This window comes from Dromiciops gliroides, chromosome 3 (genome assembly GCF_019393635.1).
Source record: "Dromiciops gliroides isolate mDroGli1 chromosome 3, mDroGli1.pri, whole genome shotgun sequence".
Classification (NCBI taxonomy): domain Eukaryota; kingdom Metazoa; phylum Chordata; class Mammalia; order Microbiotheria; family Microbiotheriidae; genus Dromiciops; species Dromiciops gliroides.
In genome coordinates, this window is record NC_057863.1 from 543,822,797 (window position 1) to 543,842,736 (window position 19,940).

The following is a 19,940-nucleotide window of genomic DNA, read 5'->3' on the forward strand; positions in this document are numbered from 1 at the left end:
ACAACCTTGCCTACGTAGTCCCACATACCCGCATGCTCCCTTTCTTTGTCAAGGGAGGAATGCTCCTTTCCCCAGGATATGATGCAAGGGAGAGGCCTGGGAGCTTTTGGTGGGGGGGATTCCCTTTTTTTTTTTTTTGCGGGGCAATGGGGGTTAAGTGACTTGCCCAGGGTCACACAGCTAGTAAGTGTTAAGTGTCTGAGGCCGGATTTGAACTCAGGTACTCCTGAATCCAGGGCCCGTGCTTTAACCACTGCGCCATCTAGCTGCCCCAGGATTCCCTTTTAAAAGGCACTTTGTGAATACCACTGGATCTGGGGATCAGAAACCCCAGGAGGGGGGCAGCTAGGTGGCGCAGTGGATAGAGCACCGGCCTTGGAGTCAGGAGTACCTGGGTTCAAATCCAGCCTCAGACACTTAACACTTACTAGCTGTGTGACCCTGGGCAAGTCACTTAACCCCAATTGCCTCACTAAAAAAAAAAAAAAAAACCACCCCAGGAGGGCAGTATTGTTCTTCAGGCACAAAAGATGGCCATGGGGCAAGATAAGAAGAAGTGAGCCCCTGATCCACATTAGGAAGAATTCAAATTAGATTCCAGGGGGGGGGGGGCACTTCTTAGGCTCCTCTGGGAAGGACAACCAGGGGAGGCTGGAAAAAATATCTTTCCTGGGCAGCAGCTTCCTGGTGTGTAAGATGTCAGTATCCAGCCCAGCCCAAAGGGCAGGGGGATGGCTTGGATGACTGAGGAATGGCACAGGGCCTGTTGTCCACCTGATGACAGCCAGTTTCTCCTGGAGGCTAAAGTCCTTACATATAGACACACAGCCATGCACAGACATACACACACGCACACATACATGCACACATCCCGGATTCTCAAACATCACTCCCTGCCTCAGTCCCACATGAGAGGCAGTCAATCGATTCAGGAAGACTTGAATTGACATTATTCTGCCTTTATCATAGTGTGACCCCAGACAGATCACTTAACCTCTCTGGGCCTCACCTTCCTCACCTGTCAAATGAAAAGGTCACAACTGATAACTTCTAAAGTCCCTCCCTTCCAGCCCTCAATCTGCCTCCTCTGTTCTCTACTGATGTTAAGAGGGAGCCATTTGGGGTCCAGATGGGCCCAAAACATTTTTACTTGGTTGGGATGGGGACTTTGACCAGTAGAGAACAAAGCAAAGGAGGCTTGTTATCTGACTTAGCCCCCTCCCACCGCACTGGAGTTCAAAGGATCAAGTTGTTGGGTCCTCCCTACTGAGAATCCTCCTTCTGGCTGAGGAAATGAGACTCAGGGGTGGAGCAAGGTTGGCTGTCCCAGTCAGGGCTCAGTAAGTGCCTAGAGGGAGACTGAGTCTGGGCTGCCAGAGCTCAGAGGCCAAGGTGGGCTAGAGCAATCAGGGAGGACTCCCTGGAGAAGGTTGGCTTTGAGCACACAGTGGGTGGTAGGGTAGAAGGAGCACTGTGTTTTGGAGGCAGAGGCTCTGGATTTGAATCTTGGCTCTTCTTCTTGACCTCTCTGGGATTTGGTTTCTTCTTCTGTAAAATTCAAAGATTATAATCCAATCATTAGTACCAAACTCAAATAGGAAAAACAGAGACCACTAATTCATTCATAAGGTTCCTTAGGCCCACATATTGACTTAGTCAATTGAGTCCATTGTAGTCAATAAGTCAATTGATTTATTAAAATAGGATTTTTATGGGTTTTTGGGTTGGTTGGGGTTTGTTTTTTTTTTGCAGGGCAATAAGGTTTAAGTGACTTGCCCAAGGTCACACAGCTAGTAAGTGTCAAGTATCTGAGGTTGGATTTGAACTCGGGTCCTCCTGAATCCAGGGCTGGTGCTCTATCTACTGTGCCACCTAGCTGCCCCTAAAATAGAATATTATTTATGTTTTATTGTATTTTTATTTATTTTGTTAAACGTCTCCTAATTTCATTTTACTCTGGCTCAGGCAGCACTCGGGAGTGTTGTGACCCACTGGTCATGTTCGATACCCCTGTCCTAGCTGATGTCTTGGGTCCCTCCCAGCTCTGACATCTTAGGATTGTACAGCTAGTGTCCTGGGCAGACCACGTGTTCCGTTCTGAGCTCCCCTTTTTGGAAAGATGTTGCCAAGCTGAGGAGTGTCCAGAGGACACGGTATGACCAGGTCTGGAGACCAGGTCACAGTGTAAGTGGGTTGGAAGAACTAGGGATGTTTCTTCTGGAGAAGAAAAGACTGGGTGAGGAGGAGGCCTGACTTGAGAGCTTTTTAGGTCTTTTGAGCTCTAGCATTCCAGAGAGAGATTAGGCTTGTTTTGTTTGACCCCAGAGGAGTCTACCCAGAGAGGGTAGAAGCAGGAACCTTAGGTGGAAGTTGCCAAGAGGCAGATTTTGAGTGGATGAAGGAAAAACATCACAAAGAGGGTTGTCCCAAAGACTGCCTAGGGAAGCAGTGAGTTCCCCATCACTAGAAGTCTCCAAGAGAAAGCTGGACATCCATTTGTTGGGGATGTAGAAGAGGGAACTGTGACTCAGATGGAAGTTGGACAAGATACCCCCTAAGGTTCCTTTCAGCTCTGAGATTCTAGGGTTCAAGGATCCTAGGAACCAGACCCCATAAAGGTCATCATGATATAATGGGGGGGACCCTAGTTTGGAAATCAGATCTGAGTTCTTGAATCTTAAACCTGCTCCTCTCTATCTATATTATTCTGGGAAAGTCACCTTACCACTCTGAGCCTCAGTTTCCCAATCTGTAAAGTAGGCATAATAATACTTGCACTGATCTCAAAAGTGTATTGCAGGGGGCAGCTAGGTGGCACAGTGGATAAAGCACTAGCCTTGGATTTAGGAGGACCTGACTTCAAATTCAGCCTTAGACACTTGACATTTACTAGCTGTGTGACCCTGGGCAAGTCATTTAACCCTCATTGCCCTACCAAAAAAAAAAAAGTCTATTGCATCAAATTGCTTCCAATATCAGGGACTTAAGAGGGAAGAGGGAGAGGGAGAGAATTTGGAACTAAAAAAATTTTTAAATGAATGTTAAATATTCTCTTTACATATAACTGGGAAAAATAATAAAATATTATTTGAATAACAAAATATTTTTCAAAACATCAAATGTCGCCATCACCACCACCACCATCACTTCAGTTCGACCAGGCTGGATTCTGTAACTCTGGTGTACCCATCATGTGTCACCTTACAAAGTTTATGTCCTAATCATGTTCATATGACAGTCAAGATGGTTCTTAATGCCTAGCAAGGATACACAAGAGCCCAAGAGGAATAGGAAAAAAATAACAGAGGAAGGGGATTGGTTCGAAGGACTGAGCCAAAGGGGAACTTTTCTGCCCATTCCTAGTCCTGAGCAATGGTAATGATGAAAAGAGACCTCCCCATAATGAAGTCTTACCCTTTCCCATTCTCTCCTCTCTTTCAGGACATGAGAAAACATGTCATCATGACACTATTGGACACAGAACAGTCATATGTGGAATCCCTTCGGACGCTCATGCAGGTGAGGGGCCCAGGGACAGGGCAAGGGACTCTGTTGTTTATCCATTCTGTCTTAGGTAAGAGTACCCCCATCCCTGCTACCACCCCTATGGCCTGATATCTAAGAGTATAACTCTGGCCTTCCCTGACCTAAGGGGCAGGAAGGGGTAAAGGGAGAAAAATTGGGCATTGGGGTGGAAATGGGGAGAGTGTTTGCATGTCTTTCCTTGGGAGAAATAGGAAAATACAATAATATCTCCCAGTGGAGAAAAGGGGATTGGAATGACTCGGGTGTATCTTTCCATTGGATAAATGGGGGATGGAATGGTGTATGTCTTTCCACTGGAGATATGGGAAAGAGAGTTTGTGTCTTTCCAATGGAAAAATACTGAAGTAGAATGGTGTATGTCTAGTTTCTATTGGAAAAATAGGGAAGTGAGATGGCTTTTCTGCAGGTCTGAACAGAATCAGGAAACTTCAAAATGGGAAGAGATCTCAGTGAATATCCAGTACAACCCACACCCCAAAGCAGGCCAAGGCAGGGCAGATGAGGGGGGAGCATGAGACAGTGGGGAAAGCACTGACTCGATTCAGAGGACTACCCCTGATCTGACCCTTCCTACCTGTATAAGAGCAGGCCTCAGTTTCTTCATCTGTAAAATGAGAGGCATGGGCTCAGTGTCTTCTGAGGTCCTCCTAGATCAGAATCCGCGAATCTGTGGACCTGTTTTCTCATTTGTAAGATGGCAGTGATAATTGTTACATTCTATATGGACTAGGCTGTTGTGAGGAAAGGGATTTGTAATCCTTAAAGGCCTCAAAAAAGTGTAGTTGGCCCATAGCTACTGAGCAGGCCCTTTAAGATTCACACCCCCCGCCCTGGCACCTTGCCCCAAGTGAATTAAGTAACTGAGGCCCAGTAGATTAAGTGACTTTTCTGAGAGTTTTCAAGTGGTAAGTAGCAGAACCAGAATTCAAAACATATTGAGACCTGGTGCTGCCAGCGGGCAAGGGCCGTCTCTTTCAGTAGGTGCTTAATTAATGCTTTTCCACTGGCCTTGTTTTCTATTCCCTTGGTCGTTGAACAATCAGGTAAGAGCAGAAAGAAACCCTACAAGTGCTTTTAGTCACATTCCATGGTAGCCTAGTGTAGACAATGGAAGCCAGAGGTCCTAGTTCTGCTACTAGACAGTTGTGTGGCCTAAGGCTGATCTACACTTGGGGCAACTAGGTGGTGCTGGGCCTGGAATCAGGAAGAACTGGGTTCAAATCCAGCCTCAGACACTAGCTAGCTGTGTAATCCTGGGCAAATCTATTGGCCTCAGTTTCCTCATATGTAAAAGAGCTGGAGAAGGAAATGGCCAACTCCTCCAATACCTTTGCAAAGAAAACTCCAAATGGGGCCATAAAGACACAGACATGACTGAATAACAACAGCAACAAAAGGCCACACAGTAAATTATCAATTAATTCTAGCCAAGAATCACTGGATTTAGAGCAAGAAGAGTCCTTATAGATCCTCCAGTCCAATGGTGTCAAACTCAAATAGAAAGGCATTGGGGGGGGGGCGGCTAGGTGGCTCAATGGATAAAGCACCGGCCCTGGATTCAGGAGTACCTGAGTTCAAATCCGGCCTCAGACACTTGATACTTACCAGCTGTGTGACCCTGGGCAAGTCACTTAACCCCCATTGCCCCGCAAAACAAAAACAAACAAAAAAAATAGAAAGGCATTGTTGTTCATTTGTTTCCGTCGTGGCTGACTCTTCATGACTCCATTTGGGATTTTCTTGGCAAAGATACTGGGGGGGGGGGTTGCCATTTCCTTCTCCAGCTCATTTTACAGATGAGGAACTGAGGCAACCAGGGTGAAGTGACTTGCCCAGGGTCACATAGTTAGTAAATTTCTATGGCCAGATTTGAACTCAGAAAGATGAGTCTTCCTGAGTCCAGGTCCAGTGCTCTATTCCCTATACCATCTACACATGCAGAAAACCACAAATCAACATGATCTGTGACGTATTGAAGTTTTATTCATTTATTTTGTTCAACATTTCCCAATGACATTGAATCTGGTAGGGGCTACACTTGGGAGTAGCCCCAAGTTTGGCACCTCTGATCTAGTCCAACAACCTCATCATTTTACAGAGAAGGAAACTGAGGTCCACAGGAGTTGGGTGATAAATGTAGGGATGGTAAGGAGCAGAGCCAACATCCTCACCTAGGTTCTCTTCCTCTGAATTTGGGGAGCTTTCCACAGCATCATGAACCCACCTCTCTGACTCCCATCCCAGGACTTCTTCTCTTGCCCTTCATAGTATCTCCTAATGTCCAAACCCGAACCCAGGCCTCCTGGCTTCGACAGTGATGCTTTTCTGCAGTCCTCTGTGTACAGGGGCTGGGGCTGGGGCGGCAGGATCACAGGCACTCACTATAGGATCAGAGTCAGAAGGGACCTTGGAGCTCTTCTCGTCTAACTCAACTGTTTTACTCTGAGGCAGACAGAGAGAGGTGCCGGGGCCACCCAGGTAGTAACTGACAGAGCCCGAATTTGAATTCAGGGCCTTTGACTCCAAATACACTTTCCACTGTGCCTTGATGCTCTCTTTGAGAACTCAGTCTGGGGGAGATAGAGGAAGAGCAGTCTCAGGCCCTGCCCTCAGGGAGGCCCCAGTCTAGCCAGGGCAGAGTACACATCCCTCTGAGGAGGTACTGTCATTGTGGACAGTTCTGCCAATAACCTCGGGTCCCCAGGGAAGACTTCCTGCAAGAGGTGGAGTTTAAGCTTGAGACATCATTGCACTGTGTACAAATGACTGCATTTGGTGGCAGAAGGCCTAAGCTCAAATCCATGCCCTTCAGTTTATAAGCTGTGAGACCTCTGCCCAGCCTCCTCCCCACCTGGGGCCCGGAAAATGAGGGCTTCCAAGGGCCCTTCCTAGCGGTGAGTCTGATGGTCCCATAAACTAGTTCTGAAGAATTGGATCCGATTTTGTGTATGCAGATGCTGAGATAGATTAATCAGTCAACAAAGCTTTACTGTGTAAGGGCACTGTGCTTAGCCCTGGAGATGCAAAAGTGAAAGAGCTCCTCCCTTCAGGGAGTTTACTTTCTAATGTTAGGAAATAAGTACATACACAATAGCTATGGTAATAATAGCTGACACTTATATAAGCCTTTAGGCAGCTACGGTGGCAAAATAGATGGAGCACTGGGTGTGTGAGAGGGGAATAATGTACAAGAAAACTAGGAATACAGGAAACAGCCAAATTGGGAAGAGCTTTAATGACAAACAGAATTTTATATTTGATCCTCTGGGTAATGGGGAACCATTGGAGTTTATTGAGTAGCGGAGTGACTGGGAAGAGCCGTGCTTTAGGAAAATGACATGGGCAATTGCATAGAGGATGAATTGGAGTGGGGAGAGATGAGGCTGGGGGTGCAATCAGAAAGCTAACTACCTGTGCTTGTGTGTGCATGTCTGTGCAAGTCTGTGCACACACGTGTGCCGGGGCATTTGTTCTCTCCTCACTGACCTGGACCTGAGAGGCTGGGGGCTCCGTAGTGACGAGGCCTGTCTGCTCGCCAGCTGCAGCCCCCTCCCAACCTAGCTTGGTCCCCTCCACCCAGGGTTACATGCAGCCTCTCAAGCAGCCAGAGAATGCAGTTCTGTGCGACCCGTCCCTGGTGGATGAAATCTTTGACCAGATCCCAGAGCTGCTGGAGCACCATGAACAGTTCCTGGAGCAGGTGCAGAACCGTGTGCAAGAGTGGCATACAAGGCAGAAAGTGGGTGACCTGCTTGTGCAGTCGGTGAGTACCGCTACCCCCCTCCCCAACCTCCTGGCCTTACTGTCCCTCCCTCTGCCCCACCCTGGACTCCACCTCCCTTCTGAGAGTGCACAGTTTGTCCTGCACATTCATGTCCATCTCACCTGGATGCTGACTGCCAGACCCAGGGATTGACCATGACCCCCATCTGTACACTGACCTTTAGGCCCAAGCGCTGATTTTCCCACTTGGACACTGACCTCAGGCCCAGACACTGACCCCCCCTCACCTGGACACTGACTGCCAGACCCAGGGATTGACCCCCCCCCCATATCTGGACACTAACCTCCAGGCCCAGACACTGATACACATCCCCCACCTGGACACTGATCTCCGGGCTCAGGCACTGAGCCCTTTGCCAATCATGGATTCAAATCCAGACTGTCATATTGTTTCCTGCCCCTCCTTCACAGGACACCAACTAAGACACTAAGCTTTCCTATCCACAGGCTGATACCTCCTAGATAATGATACCCCCAACCTAGTGCCCTTCACACTTTGGGCCCAGTGGGTTCGCACTGACCACAAGGCTACTGAGACTCAGTGTGGGATGGTCAACAAAAGCCAGGACACGAAAGCAGATTTGCCTCTGATCCGTGCTAGATGTGTGACCTCGGGCCAGTCCTTTCCCTTCTTCTGAGTCTCAGTTTTATCCTCTATAAAATAAACAGATTGGCTTGGAGGATGTCTAAGGCCCTTCTAGATCTAAATTCCTATGGTCTGATGATGATTATTATTATGTCCTGAGGTGACACAGGTTAGTATGGGCCTTTGGCCAGACAGGCAGAGCTGGGTGAATGGGCTGACATGGATAATGATCCCTAACAGTTCCCTTCCCCATACATATCCACCACCTCTTCTCCATTTCAGTTCTCCAAAGACATCCTGGTGAATATCTACTCAGCCTACATTGATAACTTCCTCAATGCCAAAGATGCTGTGAGAATTGCCAAGGAGGCCCGGCCTGCCTTCCTCAAATTCCTGGAGGTACAGGGTCCAGGGGTGCACAGGGAGGATGGGGCACACGGTTCCCATAGGAATGGCCCCCTAAGCTTGGGTATGAGGAGAGGAGAGGGAGCCTCCACAAATAAAACATTGGGATGAGGGTGTAGAATTTGGGGCCACAAGTAATCCTCTCAACCCATCCCCAACGGGTTCATTTTGGTCACCTTAAGGGTCCCCCATCCCAAGAGACCGAGCGCCATGAGGGCAGGGGTATTGTCCTATGTAGCAATGTGCATGCAGTGTGCTCTTGGTGAGTGTTCGTTGGATTGGTTTAGAATTCACTTGAATTGAATTAAATTGAATTCCAGGTAACTTTTGTTAACTTTTGTGAACTTTGAGGTTCCCAACCTGGAGGGAATTCTAGCCTGGGCTCTGGGCCTTTATAGAACTTTGTCAGCTTTCAAGGCTCCAACTCCTTCCTAAGGCAGAGTTTCTAAATTACAAACTGGTTTTTAAAAATATATGGACAGGGGCGGCTAGGTGGCTAAATGGATAAAGCACCGGCCCTGGATTCAGGAATACCTGAGTTCAAATCCGGCCTCAGACACTTGACACTTACTAGCTGTGTGACCCTGGGCAAGTCACTTAACCCCCATTGCCCCGCAAAAAAAAAAAAAAAAATATATATATATATATATATATATATATGGACAGGGGGCAGCTAGATGGCGCAGTGGTTAAAGCACCGGCCCTGGATTCAGGAGTCCCTGAGTTCGGATCCGGCCTCAGACACTTGACACTTACTAGCTGTGTGACCCTGGGCAAGTCACTTAACCCCCATTGCCTGCAAAAAAAAAAAATTTAAAAAAAATATGGACAATGAACATAATTTTAATAATTCATTTTTATAATTAATAATATAATCGATTTCCATTGCCATCCTAGAAATTTTACTTTATTCATTTAAAAACATTATTCAAAGAAAAGGTCCCTAGGCTGTACAAAAAGTTACAAACCCCTGTTATATGGAGTAAATACTGAGGACCTTCACCTTCAGGCCCAGGACTGTCACCTTTCAGTCCCCTCTAAACTTCCCTGAAGCCTCTGCTTCCCGGACCTACCCTGCTTCTGAATTTGCTTGGTTTCCTGGGCTGAGAGACTGGTATCCACTCCCCCTATTCCCCGTCGTCTTCCACCTCCTCCTGCCCTTGCCCATCAATGGGCACCTGTGTCTGATATCCTCATCACCTTCCTTCTCTTCCCAACCTTTGCCACCATGGACTCCAAACCCCAAGAGTGTGTTTTCTATTAACAACATACCAGTAGAATGGCATTAGATGTGTGGTTTCAAGAAAAAATCAGGACCAAACACATATGGGTTCCCTTGTGACCCAGAGAAAAACAACATCTTCCTTCCCCAGACACCATTTCTCGCTCTCCTATATCCATCTCCATGGGGAATTACCCACCTGGTTGCACTGATCCAAGCTCATTGGTCCATTCTACAATCCCAGGTTCCTTTTCAGCCAATTAGGAAGATTCTGAGTACCTGACCTGGCTGTAGGGTGTTTTCCTGGATTCCCATATAAATTCATACTTTCTTCCCCAATAAAAAAAGAAAAGATAAGAACAAAGAACTGGGTACAGAATTTCTACCTCCTAAAAATGAGGTTTGCTTACATTTGCTCATCTTTGGTCAGTGAGTCTATAGTCTTCACTGACTCAATGGGTGAGCTTTGAGGTGATTGTTTTCTGTGCTTGGAGCCAGAGCTGGTTCATGAACAGGATAGGACCACCATGGTATATCAGGCCTTCAATTCACTTCACTTCATTCGAATTCAGCAAGCACTGATTAAATTCCTGCTCTGTGCTAGAGAATATAAAGACAAAAGCATCACTCTGTCCTCAAAGAGTTTACCCTCTACTGGGGAGAAAAAGATGAACACAGTTAGTTATATGCAAAATATATAGACAATGAATACTACAAAATAGTTCAGCCAAATGAAAAGAACTTCTCCTTCCTCTCTCCTCCTCACCCTTCCCCTTTCCTCTCTCCCTCTTTCCCCCTCCTTTCCCTTGTCCCACTTCCTTCTCTCCTCTCCCACCTCCCTTCTCCTTTCACCCCTCCCTCTTCCTCCCTCTCTCCCCTGTCCCTCCTTTTCCTCTCCTCTTCCATCTCCCCTCTCTCCTCTCTCCTTCCCCTCCTTCCTCTCTCTCCACACATCCACTGATTGATTAGCTCTGAAAAAACAGCTGCTTGCTTGAAAGGAGGCTGCCAAGCACAGGGTCCATGGAGATGGGTGTTCCCTTTTCTTCTCTGTTTCTTTATCTCTATCCTTGTCTCTATCTCTCTCACTCTTGCCTACTCTCACACAAGCTGTGTCTCTGTCTCCCTGTCTCTCTCTCTCTCTCTCTCTCTCTCACACACACACACACACACACACACACACACACACAAGCTCTCTTCCCCCATTTCTTGTCTCTCTCATCATCTCTGGGTGTCTCTGTTTTTGTCCTTGTCTCTGTGTCTCTATCCCTCTCTCTTTGGGTTCTCTGTCCTGTCTCTCTCAGGATTGAGCCTGGGGCTGGGCTGGGCTGCTTGCTTGAGGACAGAAGTTCTCAGGCCCCTCCGTCCCACCTTCACACATACATATATTGCAGCAAAGCATGCGAGAGAACAAGGAGAAGCAGGCCCTGTCTGACCTCATGATCAAACCGGTGCAGAGGATCCCCCGCTATGAACTGCTCGTGAAGGTGAATTGGGGGCTGGAAGGCTGCTTGGGGTGGGGGGCGGTAGTAGGGAGGAAGAATACCTGAGGAAAAGCCCAGCCTTACCCTAATGTCCATTGGGCTCATAAGCACACCCTGTGTCCCCAAGAGAAGGGGGCAGAGCAGAGGACTATTCTCTGGCCCATTTAGTTCTCTAAATGCCCGACTCCTGGCCTAGGGCCATCAAATTGATGCCTAGACCTGAACCTCGGAGAGGACATAGAAACCAACTTGTTCATTTTACAAATGGAGACACTGTTAGGGAGCAGCTAGGTGGTACAGTGGTTAAAGCGCCAGCCCTGGATTCAGGAGTGCCTGAGTTCAAATCCAGCCTCAGACACTTGACACTAGTTGTGTGACCCTGGGCAAGTCACTTAACCCTCATTGCCCTACAAAAAAAATAAAATAACAACAACAAATGGAGACACTGAGACCCAGAAAGGGAGAGGAATTTACCAAGGGTCACATGGGCAGTCACTAGCAGAACCAGAATTCTAGACTATTCTGTTGATCTACAGAGAACCCAAGTCCTCTGACTGGAATCCTCTGTGCCTTTAGAGAATGCTTATTACTTCATTCATCCCTCCTTCCCTGGGACCCTCATGAGAAGCTGGTGTCCTTGGGGAGTTGTTATTTCTGAACTGTGCTCATGAGGTTATAGGCCACTGGAAAGAGCTTAGGAATTGAAGAGGAAATGTACGTCCTTCATTTGCTTAGGAAGATGGGAGAATATGGGTGTGGAATGTTGCAGATGCTATCAGACATGGTCACTGGTTTTGCTTAATTGTTTTTCTATGTTACAAGGGAAGGCATACCATGGAGGGCTGGGTATATTTGGAAATGACAGTGATGTAAGAGCTGAAATCAGCAATAAGACTTTAAAAAAAAAAAAGAAGAAAGAAAACAAAAGAAATCTATTCATGGTCCCCTGGGTGTTTCCCACATTCACTGAGCTGTCCTGAACATCTAGACCAGTGTCTCCAACCGAACTACATCTTAGATCTCAGAAAGAACACTAAACTTGGCATCAGGAGATTAGGGTTAGACTTTCCTTGTCCATGATAATTCACATAGCTATAGCCCTCAGAGTTTGATAACTCTATGAGGTAGGTAATACAGGTAGTACTATCCCCATTTTCCAAGAAGGAAACTGAGGCCCGGGGAGGGGAAGTATTTTACCAGGGGCTACCCAGTCACTAAGTAGGTGGTAGAGTCAGGACTAAAACCTAGATCTCTTATGCCAAAAGCCAGGACTCTTTCAATCACCCCATACTACCTCTTATCTCAGTGAACACTAGCTACCCAGAGCACCACCCACCCCAGCTCCAAAAGGTACTGGGCATGTGTATCTGTGTCCATGAGAAAATCATAGGATCGTAGATTCAGAGCTGGAGGGGACCTTAAGGACAACTTAGTCCAGTGCATCCATTTTGTAGATAAGAAAACTAAGGTCAGATGCTTTGCCCCAGGTCACACAGGTAATAAATAGCAAAGGTAGGCATGAGCTGAGTTGGGGAAAGTCCTTTCTTGTGTCTGTACTTCATCCCATCTACTGCCCTGGGAAATTTGAACATGGGAAGGAGGGGCCCTTTGGAGTCTGTGTCTCCTCCCCCAAACTGAAGCCATCTGTGGCTCCTGTTCCCCTATAAAGGACCTCCTAAAACACACACCTGAGGACCACCCAGATCGGCCATTCCTGATTGATGCCCATCGGAACATCAAGCAAGTGGCTGAAAAAATCAACAAGGGCATGAAGAATGCAGAAGAAGTGGAGAGGCATGCGCGAGTGCTGCTCGAGATTGAGGCCCACATCGAGGGCATGGAAGATGTATGGGGGAGCTGGGGGATGGGAGGAAGTGGGGAAGAAAGCAGGCCTTGACAGGGCCCACATGGAGGGCATGAAGACCTCTGGGGTTGGGGTGGGCAGGACCAACGGGGCAGGCCCAGCTCTCGTGTCACCCAGGACCACAGGAATCCATTGGTGTGGACCCTGGGGGAAATGGGCCTACCCAGAAAGAAAAGGATGATCTAGACAAAACCCCTCACCCCAGAAGCTTCCCTCAACCTTTTATTTATTTATTCCACAAGTATGTACTCAATACCTACTATACAGGACCCTGGGTTCAGGACTAGGAGTCACAAATTAAATAAAACACAATTCCCTGCCCTCAAGACACTTTCAGTCCACTAGAGGGGAGAGGATATATCAATAGATTATAATATTACATTATATAATATCACGAATATAATAATATATCCAAATATAACAGCATAATATAAGCACAATTATTTTACATGATGCGAGTTATACTATGGTACAGCTCCTTGACTTCTTATTTTGTTCAGTTCGTGAGTGAATGAGTGAATGAATGAACACATGAATGATAAAGAATTTTTTAAGTGTTTACTATGTATAAAGCATTGTACTAAGCCCTGGGTTAGAGCTAAGTCTTGATTAGTGAGAATACTGAATCCTGGGATGTGTTCACATCTATTTGAATTTGTACTCTTCAAAGTTATAATTATGTAAGATTGGTTCCATCCTAGCAGAACTATATAGTACAAATGAGAATAATGAGACCACAGATGAAGTATTCACACTCATGCGTACTCAGCTTGGCTGTACAAATAGAAAAGAAAAGACAGTTCTTGTTCTCCAGGAGTTTCCATTCCTATGGAGAGACCACCTATAGAGGAGGTCTCAGCTCCACAGGGCCCTTAGCCCTTTCCATAAGCAGTAGTGTGCATTTCAATGCAATAGTATGTATTGGCCAAACAGATGGCAAAGCCTCGGAAGTACCATTTCCACTGATAAAACCGCAGGCTGCATTGACAAGACCAAGGACTTTGGTGGCCAGAATCTTCTTTCCCAGGCCACTTGTACTGGTCCAGGCTGACAGTTTGCCTCTCCACAAGCACTGCTCCCTTGGACTGTTTTCTAAAAAATTACCGTCTGAAAGGATTGCCCCAGGTGCCAGAGGCCATCTTTGTGGAGGCTCCAACATTCCAGAGAGGCCATCATCCCTCACCAATGGCACAATGGGCAGCTCAGCTCTGTTACTGAGCAGACACCTCCCAGGTCCCATCTTTTATTCCAGTCCCTCCTCTGTGCATTTAGGTGACTCAGTAGATAGAGTGCCAGGCCTAGAGACAGGAAGACCTGAGTTCAAATCTGGCTTCAGACACTTACTAGCTATATGATCCTGGGCAAGTCATTTAACCCAGTTTGACTTGTTTTCCTCATCTGTAAAACAAGCTGGAGAAGGAAATGGCAAACTATTCCAATATCTTTGCCAAGGAAATCCCAAATGGGGTCACAAAGAGTCGGACATATCTGAAACGACTAATGCAAATTTGCATTGGAAGCACTTGGCAGCTGCCTTACTCATGCCCACCACATTTCTACCCACAGATCTCTGCAACTCATGATACAACAGCACCAAAAATCATACAAACTAGATGGCAAAAATATAATTCAATTAATGATCATTCACCAGCTAGATGCCATATATGTCTAGGGCCCAGCATATAAGTAGCACACTATAAATCCTTGTAGATGAATTGACCAATTGCAGAGCCCTGAGTTAGGGCCAAAGGGGATACACAGTTTAGCTAAGACAGTCCCTGCCCTCTTAGAGCCTACCATCTAGTAGGGGCAAAGACACAAACCCAGAAAACTGGAATCTTACAAGATAAATGCACCATGGGGGCAGCTAGGTGGCGCAGTGGATAGAGCACTGGCCCTGGAGTCAGGAGGACCTAAGTTCAAATCCAGCCTCAGTCCCTTGACACTTAATAGTTGTATGACCCTGGGCAAATCACTTAACCCTCACTGCCCTGCCAAAAAAAAAAAAAGATACATACAACACACACCCCACAATCCATTCACCCAACAGGAGATCAGGGAAGTCTGAAGGGGATGGAGAGCATTCTAAGCAGTCTTCCAGTTTGCCTAGAGCCCAAAGTGTGAAGGGCACTAAGATAAGTCTGGAAAGATCAGGGCACCAAAGGTGTGGAGAGCCTCGAATGCCAGGAACAAAAATCTGAACTTTACTCTGGAAACAGTGGGTAGCAGAGGAGGGACATAAGCAGACCTGGGCAGAAGGAATGAGAGGACTCCCTGGAGAGTCACCCTTCTTCACAGTCCTGGGATACAGAGGGTAGGATTACGGGGCCATTCAGAGGCCCCCAAAGCCCTGGGCTCCTGTTCTGCCCTAGAAGTATAGGGATGGGAGAAGCCCCTATCTGCCTCCTCAAAGTCTCCTGAGGCTGGTTGGCACTAGCGTTGGGTACCACTGACCCCTGTCTCTTTCCCCCCACAGCTGCAGGCCCCGCTGCGGAGGTTCCTGAGACAGGAGATGGTAGTAGAGGTGGTAAGATCCATCTTAACTTCCCTCCCTCCCTCCCCTAGCTTTCAGACCTTCTTCCATTCATCTGGATTAGCCCCTCACACAGAAACCCTGATCCCCAGCCCCTCCTGATCTGTGGATGAAGCACAGCCTTTCTATCTCCAGGCATGCCATCAGCCCTAGACCCCACTGCTGCTCTTAGCCTTTCTCTTTCTCCTACCTATCTCTGTGCCTGGGGTTCCACCATTAGAGCTGGATTCTTTTGAAGACTTTGGAGTATGGAAAGTCCTTATTAAAATATAGATGTCCTTGGAGATGAAGACATTATTACCTATTGTTAATTCAATTCAACAAACTTTTAGAAAAGACCTTCTATAGGCCAGTTCTTTTGCTCAACGCCTAGAGAAATATAAAGATGAAAAAATTAAATAGCCACCTGCTCTCTTGGATTGGAAAGTCTTTTAGCCCGTTAACATCATTCATAAAATGGCTACTGTGTGCCGAGTCCTGTGCTAGACACAGGTAGGGAGATAAGAGGTAAAGATGCCTGCGCCTTTGGGGAACACAGTGTAGTAAATGCCACAGAGGTAATGTACTTTGTGTCTTTGCCCCTCTCTGGGCCTGAGTTTTCTCTCTGTGTAAAATGGGGGACATGACTAATATGGAAATGTGATTTACATGATTGCACATGCAGAACCTATATCAAATTGCTTACCATCTTAGAGAGAGAAGAGGGGAGGGAGGGAGAGAGAAAATTTGAAATTCAAAATCTCTTCAAATAAATGAATATTAAAAGGGGGTATTAAGGTGTTTTCCAACTGTGACCTTCTGTGAGGTCAGACAGTAAAGCAGTATGGGAAAAATAGGGCTACTGAGGTTAGAGAAGAAAAGAGAAGGCCAAGGAGGGGGTGGGGATGGATAAAATAACTGCTCTATTGTAAAGAAGCCTAGAGGATAGAGAACTGAACCCAGAGTCAGAAAGACCTGAGTTCAAACCTTGCCTCAGATATTTTTTAGCTTTATGATCCTGGGCAAGTCACTTAATCTCTGTTTGCCTCAGTTTCCTCCTCTGAAAAACAGGGATAATAACAGTATCTCCCAGGGTTGTTATGAGGATCAGATGAGATATTTGTAAAAAGCACTTTGTAAACCTTAAAGGAATTTATAAATGCGAGTTATTTAATAATAATTGCATTAATAGAGTGCTTTAATTTTGCAGATTAATTAATTTTAATCTAATTTAATTAATAATTGCAAATTGATGCAAATTAAAATTTGCCCCCCAAAATTGCAAAATGCTTTACAAATATTCCCTCATATAATTCTCACAACATTCCTGGGGGGTGAAAGGTTGGTGCTATTAACTTTACAGATGAGGAAACTGAGTCAGACAGAAGTTAAACTAGTTGCCCAAAGCCACACACCCAGTAAGTTTCTTAGACCAAGATTTGAACTCTGGTCTTCCTGACTCCAGGCCCAGTGCTCTATCCACTGTGCCAGCTAGCTGGCACTCTTAAGTCTTAATATCTGAAGGACTCTCACGGGGCAGAGGAAGCAGACTTGTTCTGTGTGTCCCCAAAGGGAAGAATTGGGAGCCATGTGGGGAAGTCAGATGGAGGCAGATTTGGGCTCAGTAAAAAGGAGGACCACTTGATTTCTAAGGTCTCTTATAGTTCTGAATCCTAGAACTAACAGTCCCACAATGCACTGGGAGGGAGGGCATTCCCTGTCGCTGAAGTGATCTGAGAAGGGGCTGGATTAGGTCCAGGCAAGGAGGATGTAATGAGGTGTCTACGCTGAGGTAATGGGGGAGATGAGACTAGCTTCCCTCTGAGGTCCCTGAGAACCTGTGATGCTAATAATACAGTCATCAAACGAGCACCACATTTTGCAGTCCCAACCCCCTTTGCTCCACCTTATACACTCACAGACTTTCAGGGCTGGACAGGCCCTTAGAGAGCATCCATTCCAACCTCTTCTTTTTTACAGCTGAGGAAGAGGGAGGAGGTGATGTCCAAGGTCACACAGCTACTTAGTGGCAGAGCCACAGTCCCAAACCACTGACTCCCAGCCCACCGTTCTTTGCTCTCCCTAATGCTGCTCCTTTGCCCCTCCCAGCCAAGGAGGGAGGCCCGGATTATCACAGGGGAGGGTGCTGACACCCAGAGAGGGGAAGGGGCTTGCCTGAGCACAAGATGGCGGCAGATCTTGGCCTAGATTCCCAGTCTCCTACCCTCTAGGCCCTTCCTATTGCACTGTCTCTCCTGCATCCTCTCCCTAAGGACCCAGCCTGAGCTCTCTCTCCCACTTATGCAGAAGGCAGTTGGTGGCAAGAAGGACAGATCCCTCTTCCTCTTCAGTGACCTCCTGGTCTGCACCACCCTGAAGCGGAAATCTGGTTCCCTACGGAGAAGTTCAATGAGTCTGTGAGTGATGATTAATGGGAGAGCTTGGGGGAGGGGAAGGGGTGGGGGATAGGGCAGGAGCAAGGCTCCACCAGCTCAGACCTGAGCTCTCAAATCAAAGAATACCCCCCACCCCCAAGCCATCTGTCCCATTCTCTCTACTTTCTTCCTTTGTGGTCTGGGATTCTACGGGTTATTCATTCATTTCTTCAACAACTATTTATTGAATGCATTAGCCCTACTTTCAAGGATACCATAATCCAAGGGTTCTTAACTATTGAGGTGCATGGACCAAGGGGTGCAGAGATAGATTTCAGGTGGTCCATGAACTTGAATGAAAAAAATTAAATCATTATTTTCTATGACCTATCGATCTCTAACTAAAGTTTAGAATTTCTTTAAATTCTTTTCAAACATGATTCCAAGATGGGTCCAAAGGCTTCATCAGATTGACAACACACAAAAGGTTCAGAATTTCTGCTCAAATCTAATAGTGGGAAGGACAAGCACCTTTGGCCCAAAATATAGGAGACACAAGGGCAAAGGAGAGATCCTTTCAAAGGCCCCTTCCAGCGCCATCATTCTCTATATTCTAGTGCCCTTTCCAGCTCTGACGTTCTCCGTGTCTGACCTGAGCTGATGCTGGGTACTGTGTCCTTCTGGCCCCTCAGACCTTCCCCTCTCTCTGCAGCTATACGGCCGCCAGCGTCATTGACATAGCCAGCAAGTACAAGCTACTGTGGAAGCTGCCCCTGGAGGATGCAGACATCATCAAAGGTATAGATAGCCAGGCTCCCACGGAGAGGCCATGGATGGCCTGGTCAGAGGGGGAAGTGCAGACCCGACCCTTAGAGAGCCCACAGGCTGAGAGGAAAGGCATGGCTACTAAGAGTCCCAGATCGTGTAGCAAACACTTGCACAGTGAATCTGTTAGTGAGAAAAGCTGTGTGCAGAGACGAGGGTAGGCATTGGCACTTATCAGCTTGCTTACCTGGTGACCCTTCTATCCAGAAAGTGACAGAAAAACTTCCCTACACGGAGAGACTGTTTGGACTAAATACCTTTTGGAGTCTCCTCCAGCCCTGAAAAACTATGAGTCTATATCTCTATGAGTTTCCAATCTGAGTTCTTTGTTCCTAAGATGCTCTGTTCTAGGAGGTAGAGTGGATAAAGTGCTGGGTGTAGAGTCAGGAAGACCTGAGCTCAAAAATAACTTCTTACTTACCAGCTGTGTGACACTGGGCAAGTCACTTCACCTCTTTTTGCCTCAGTTTCCTCATCTGTAAAATGGGGATAATAATAGCATCTACCTCCCAAGGTTGTTGTGAGGCTATAATGAGATAACTGTGTGCAAACCTTAAAGCACTAATATAAATGCTATCATAATTGTATATTTGCAAATTGCATTTCTAAATTGTCTGTTTCTAAAATTATACATTTTAAGATTCAAATTGAAAACATATAAGATTCTTCATTTTGTTCTTTTACATACGGGTTTGCTGGAGCCAACTCCTGCTGGCTCCTGAGTGCCTGTTGTTAAATGTTCATTCAGTGTGATCCTTTACACCTTGGGAATTGACAAATACTACAAATCAGGGCTTGATTTATTGTTTTGTTTATTGGCTCCACTTAAGAAAGTAATTGAGAAAATATTAATAATGCAGATTGAGTTTAAAAGTGTGTCTTGCACAATTTTTTCCTGAGAAGCCTATTGTTAAATATTTACCAGAGCACCACTGCTACTAAGATTCTAAGTTGCCTGTTTCTAAGATTCGACATTCCAAGATTCTAAATTGTTTGCATGTAAGATTTTGTAGTCTAAGATTCTAAATTGTGTTACTCCCAAGAGACTTCTAAGAGTTTAAGCTGAATATTTCAAAGAAGTTTCATTCTAAATTGTATAATTCTAAGATTCTGAATTTAATATTTCTAAGATTCTGCATTCTGAGATTCTAAGTTTTATACTTCAATATTTACAATTATATAATTCAAAGATCCTAAATTCTAGGATTCCAAATCGCATAATTCTAGGATTCTAAATTATGTAAGATTCAACATTGTAAGATTCTAGTCTGAATATGTTGATTCTGCATCTCAATATTTTTAAATGGATATTTTTAAGATTCTAAACTGTATATATCTCAG

At 46.1% G+C, this 19,940-nt stretch overlaps 1 protein-coding gene across 2 annotated transcripts in view; it reads left to right on the plus strand.

The window, feature by feature from the left end:
- The window catches only part of ARHGEF17 (Rho guanine nucleotide exchange factor 17), a 158,331-nt gene that overhangs the window by 104,161 nt on the left and 34,230 nt on the right, over positions 1 to 19,940 (plus strand). Inside the window, exons 2-9 of one of the 2 annotated variants that reach the window (XM_043994479.1) lie at positions 3,442 to 3,519; positions 7,127 to 7,309; positions 8,198 to 8,314; positions 10,934 to 11,026; positions 12,693 to 12,869; positions 15,364 to 15,414; positions 17,707 to 17,816; positions 18,487 to 18,572. In XM_043994479.1, the coding sequence (XP_043850414.1) occupies positions 3,442 to 3,519; positions 7,127 to 7,309; positions 8,198 to 8,314; positions 10,934 to 11,026; positions 12,693 to 12,869; positions 15,364 to 15,414; positions 17,707 to 17,816; positions 18,487 to 18,572 (895 nt within the window). The remainder of the gene's footprint in view (positions 1 to 3,441; positions 3,520 to 7,126; positions 7,310 to 8,197; positions 8,315 to 10,933; positions 11,027 to 12,692; positions 12,870 to 15,363; positions 15,415 to 17,706; positions 17,817 to 18,486; positions 18,573 to 19,940) is intronic. The other variant, XM_043994480.1, reaches the window with a different exon arrangement.